Below are 5,417 nucleotides of genomic sequence, written 5' to 3'. Positions count from 1 at the left end.
TATATTATATGTAATGCATTTAAGAGATGCATGGGTACAAAAACGATTGGTGTCTTTTTTTAGATCGACTTAAAAAAGAAAATAGACACCAAACTCCCTTTTCACCCTGCTGCAACTGTCACAACACACAATGTACTTTAACTTGGGCATTGAACAAACATTTTGAGAGAAATGTATGTTTTCTGCTAAAGAAAAGACAACATCCTTAATTCAGAAACGGAAAGAAAAGTCAAAGAACGCTGTGTGATTTTAAGAACTTTCAGAGGACACATCCTGTGGTGCATAACCAGATTTGAAAATAAGACATTTAAAGCACATGCTATACCAACAATTTACCAGTTTATCAGCTGATCTCTAACTCCACATTAATGGTTAAATGCAAAGCAAAATTACTGAAAAATACATTCTTAAAACATGAATTTGCCTTGATTCAATTAAAATAGTCCATAAGAAAAGCCTTCCATACAGCATGCGTTACTAGGGTTCAAGACTATGATTTACTTTGGGAACAAATTTTATGGCACAATGAATTCAAAAGCAAAATCATTTCATAGGTAGGTAAACTTAAAATACTTTGCACACTTTTGCCCTGGAAGCATTAACTCTTCCCATTCTGCCCACATAAGGAAGCTGGTGAGTTCCAGATGCCTTAAGGCAGCACAAAGTGTTAAATTCGAAGAGCATGCTGGTGAAACCAAGTGTTCCAACACTGAATTGCTGACCCACAGCACACCATCAAATGTCACAGGAATTTTAAGGAGTCAACAATTTTCAGGAGCATTCTCAAGAGGGAGATCAAGATACAGAGATTATTATTTACCTGCCAAGAAACGGCCCCCAAAACAGCAGTCGCGACAAGACTGAAAAATACTAGCTGTTCCGAAATCAAACAGAAGTGACGCATTCCTTTAGATGCCATAACTCTGTCAAGGCTGTTGTTTTCTGCACGGTGGGTATAGTATACCTTGTGACAGTCATTTAGTTTTGTGTGAAATCCCCAAAGAGTTATAAAAAAAATCACATGACAAATCATCCAGAAAATTCCAAAAATAGAAAAACCAGGTATCACAAAATACCAGAGATCCAAATCACGTAGTTTAAAGGCTGCAAGAATGAAAAAGATTAGTTCAATGACTCCAACTGAGATGACAGAAAGCCTTCTGCAAATTTTACCACGGTACAAGTAGGGCTTCCATCGTTCAGTAACTGAAAGTCCACTGAAGTAAACGTCGAGAAGGGGATCTGAAATCAGGCAGCTGAAGAAACATGCCAAAGCAAATGGGTTTGTGGGGATTTGCAGTGATGGAAAAAAGAGTAAGGATGCAATGGCTCCAAAAATTGCCAAATTTGGAATTGCCAAAAAAGACTTCATACGTAAGTCAATAATCAACATAGCCAAAGCCATGACCAACAGAATAATACTCATAGATTTTTCTACCAGCATAGTTGTGCTGGCAATTGCAAATCCAACTAGCTCCAAAAATTCAACTGTTGTCAGCAGAGTTGGTCGATGATGAATACAACCACAAATCCTCTCAACCAAAGCACATAATATCCTTAAAACAATGGCAGAAAGGAGCAAATATTTAGTAGCTTCTTCTTTCACATCCGTTTTGAAGGCAGAATTATTAAGAAAACAGAGAAGGCCAAGCAAAAAACCAAACCAAAGATTGGAGAGACTCAGACTTGCTGTTTCCATTGAAAAATAGTAGTACAGTATGCTAGCAATTCCAAGAACAAAGAGCCCCAGAATAAATATTACCAAAATCAGTGCATCTGCAGTTTTTTCCCATCTCACATAAAGGCCCATACAAATGGCAACCAGTAAGTTGATTCTGGCAAGATAGCCAAGGTATCTGACTGATGAGTGCATGTTCACTTCTCTGTTTGCTTCTTCTAGCCTTGTCATTGCTGCATAGAGACAATGACTAACACAGTAACGCAGTGACCTACACATGTAAACTGCAGTTAGGGGGTTTTACCCACTTGACTGAAAGTAAATATTTGGGTTTCATCCAACAAACACAATGCAATCTCCGCCTTCTGTAATATCATTTCAGTAACAGTGGTCCAGAATCACTGAAGTCCTAGAAGAAGAATTAGAAGCAGTGTTAGTGGCTTTTTAACCGTACGCAGCATAAACATGACACATCCTTTCTCACCAAGGAGTTTAACATCTAAATTAAAAAACACATAATAAAGATCACGTAAGTCTGTTGTTAAAGGTCATTCAAATTGGGGTCTTTATTAAAACCAATATAAAATGGGTTTTGCATAAATCTTATTTCATAATTTGAACGAGAGGAAAAGGTAAACTAAACCTGGCCTGTAAAGTTTTTTCACAAAAACCACCCATTAGGTATCTATATGGGATATCTGTGGGTATTCAAAGTACTCCTATGATACCCACTACCTTCTAAGATACTTTAATATTGTTTTAAAACATTGTTTTACTTCATCATTACATTTGTAAGTTCTTACTTTATACTAAACCTTTTCAGTATGCTTTGCAGACTTCTTTTTAGTAGTCAAATAGCTACAGGATTTACAAAAAGAACTCCATAATCAGTTAACAAGCTTAACCCACAGTAGATCATGAAAAAGGATATTAACATTATCTCCATTTCACAGAAGAGGAGTGGACACACAGATGTATCAACCGATCTGGCAATGTTTTCAGAGACTTTTCTTAATGTACAATCAAAATGCTTCTGATTTTTGATCCTTTTGTGCCTAGAAATTCTAAACCAGGAGTCACTAAACGAATAAAACAGAGCCTATACCTCCAGAGAGAATAAGGCAGAAAACAACAGGTGGATCACAAGAAAACACAGAAACAAGAAAATAGGCATCAATATTTTTTCGTCTCTCATTTTCTTAAGAAGTATCAAAAGTTGCAAAGAGCCCCAGAACAACCAAATTCTCGTAGTTAAAACTTACTGAAATCCTATGTAGTATTTATATTTACGTATGTATTATGTAAGTTATTAACAAAAAGTTTATCGAAGAGTATGATTATACAGGTTATGGGCAGAATCCCCAAGAGGTAAGAAGATTCATATGTAGCATCTATCATTTTGGAAGTAATTACCTAATCGCCCATCTTGCAGAGATTTCTAAAGAGTTGATAGTATGAGAGAGCAGCCAACGTGTCAAGAACACTCAGAGGAAGGTTATCGCTTACTGCTTTCATTTATAATGCTGGAGGAAGTATGAAAGGACACCTTGACTGAAACTCAAAACTTAGACTTTATTCTCTCATGATTTTTAAATTCTCATTTTTTAAGCCAGTGAACAACAAATGAAAAAGTGAATTGCCTGATTTGCCCATAAGCTTTGGTCGATTTGAAGACTGACGCCTAGTGTAAAACCAGCTTAAGTAATAGGTGTAGAGACAAAGTAGGCCTAAGAAATCCTATCGTTTAAATTACTTAAGTTTGATAACATGTATTTTCAAATTATGTTAAATACCTAACAACATTGCAGATACTACTTTGGAAAGAACTGTGCATTAAAAATCTGTTTAATTGAAACAAAATACATACCATATACTTAAAGCAAATGGTTATTACATGATGCTGTTGCAAGTGAAAGTTCTTTGGATTTCAACTGTGCATTTTCATAGTAGTCATTATTACTACTGTTTTATACATATAAACTTAATTCTGAGTTGCCTGGATGCTTAAGGTCTCATAATATTTCTCCCCCCACTTGGTAATACACTTACTGTCCCCTCAACCTTTCATTTGTTTTCTATTTCATATAGATAACACAGCCCAAAGTTAGCTATTGTATTCCAGGTTATAATACATCAGGTATCATAGCACTGTTTCTTGTCTCACTGTTTCTTGTATTACAATCAACATTCGCTTTATTGACAACTTGAGCCATTTATTTCAACTCCCACACATGTTCCCCCCCAGTTATCTCTCGTTCAAACCATGAATAGAATGACAGAATCATTTACGTTGGAAAAGACCTTTAAGATCATTGAGTATAGAGGAGCAATTTCACATCTCCTTCCAACCCACAGCACTGACGAGTGACTACTGCTACGCTGAAGCACATCTGCCACCCTGTCCTGTTATATTGATTCCGGAGCCTTTTTGGAACCCCTCCAAGCCAAGGGGCTAACACTGTACATATTCCCTCGGACACCAGCCTCACCGAAGCCAGCAGGCTGGCTCATACACAAAAGGCGGAAGCTCCCGCTTAACGCCTGGCTTAAAATTTTGTTACTGTTGCAAAATTATTTTCTGGTGGGATCGTCACACTAGCAAACTCCCTTGCAGGCAAGCAGCCACTCTGACAGAAAACTACTCTGACTGGTTCAGCTTGTGCCAAGCAGACTTTTGCTGCCATCATGTCGTGAGAAACACGAAAGAGAAGGTCCTCTGCTGCCGCCCCACATGCTGCGCCCAGTGCCGGGGCGGGGGAACACGCCTGGTCCTAGCGGAAAGACACAAAGCCTGCTCGAGCACGAAGTATTCGCAAAATGACAGCTCAGACTGCGAATGCAACCTCCTCTTCCTGACCTTCTAGCCAATTAGCAAAAAGGTGTACTACTAAACCATGCTATTAATCATTAGTCTTTTTCTAACCAAAACACATGGTCAACTTTTGGGGGAAAAGAGGAAAAGGCAGCATTTTCATGATTAATATATCCCATCACAGAGATATTACTAAATAAATGTAACACAGCAATTCAGACTTCAATGAGAAATCTCAGTATCTAATTTATTCTTTAAAACATAGCTATTTGTTACTCATTTCTGTTAAGACTTTGACTCTTTAGACAGACTGTTCAAAGTCGGGGGGGAGTGTTGTGTCTGTTTGTTTTTTAAACTAATGTCCTTAAAGTTTCAGGTTGCAACATCTGAGTTACATGTCTGAGCAAATCACACTTAGATCCAAAACAAACAGAATATGTACACCCATAAATATTCGTCAACTCTTGCAAACACAATTTTAAGCAAAACCTGGAGTCTAACTATAGATTTGGACAGTAAACTATCCAAGAGCTTTCCTGTACGTAAAAGAACAGCATTCCCAAAGTAGTTTTTACCACAATTTGTCTAAGAAAGTAGAAAAAAGAACCAAAACCCAAAGATGGTTCAGTAGTTTAACTGCAGTTGATTTAAAGTCCAGGTGAGGCCTACCTAAAATACTGGACCCGCTTTCCTTCAGCTTTATTCTTCCAGTTTAGTGCATATTTTTTAAAAAAAAGCAACTCCATGAGACTTTTTTAAACAAAAAGTCGTATTTAGCTAACGCATTAATACAGTAGACTCGTTAGTTTTCAGATGTTAATGCCGAGCCCGTGTTACGGATTACCGGTGTCAGACAAACAGAGGGCACCCGGCCGAAGCACCGGCGGCTGGGCTGGCCCGGACAGGGAAGTTTAATGCCAACATTTG

At 37.8% G+C, this 5,417-nt stretch overlaps 1 protein-coding gene across 1 annotated transcript; it reads right to left on the bottom strand.

Annotated features, from left to right (window-relative positions):
- Nucleotides 1-742: 742 nt before the first annotated feature.
- On the bottom strand, nucleotides 743-1,957 carry TMEM168 (transmembrane protein 168). The gene has a single exon (XM_009585849.1). It carries the CDS (start codon nucleotides 1,955-1,957, stop codon nucleotides 743-745), a length of 1,215 nt encoding a protein of 404 aa, XP_009584144.1.
- Nucleotides 1,958-5,417: the final 3,460 nt, after the last annotated feature.

The sequence above is a fragment of the Fulmarus glacialis genome, unplaced genomic scaffold (assembly GCF_000690835.1).
Source record: "Fulmarus glacialis isolate BGI_N327 unplaced genomic scaffold, ASM69083v1 Scaffold50470, whole genome shotgun sequence".
Lineage (NCBI taxonomy): Eukaryota > Metazoa > Chordata > Aves > Procellariiformes > Procellariidae > Fulmarus > Fulmarus glacialis.
The sequence above is the reverse complement of the archived record's forward strand: the minus strand, read 5'-3'. Positions and strand labels throughout refer to the sequence as shown.

What these genes read in the sequence shown, in the direction of transcription:
- TMEM168 (XM_009585849.1), bottom strand. Translation starts at nt 1,957, where the DNA reads ATGTGTAGGTCACTGCGTTACTGTGTTAGTCATTGTCTCTATGCAGCA.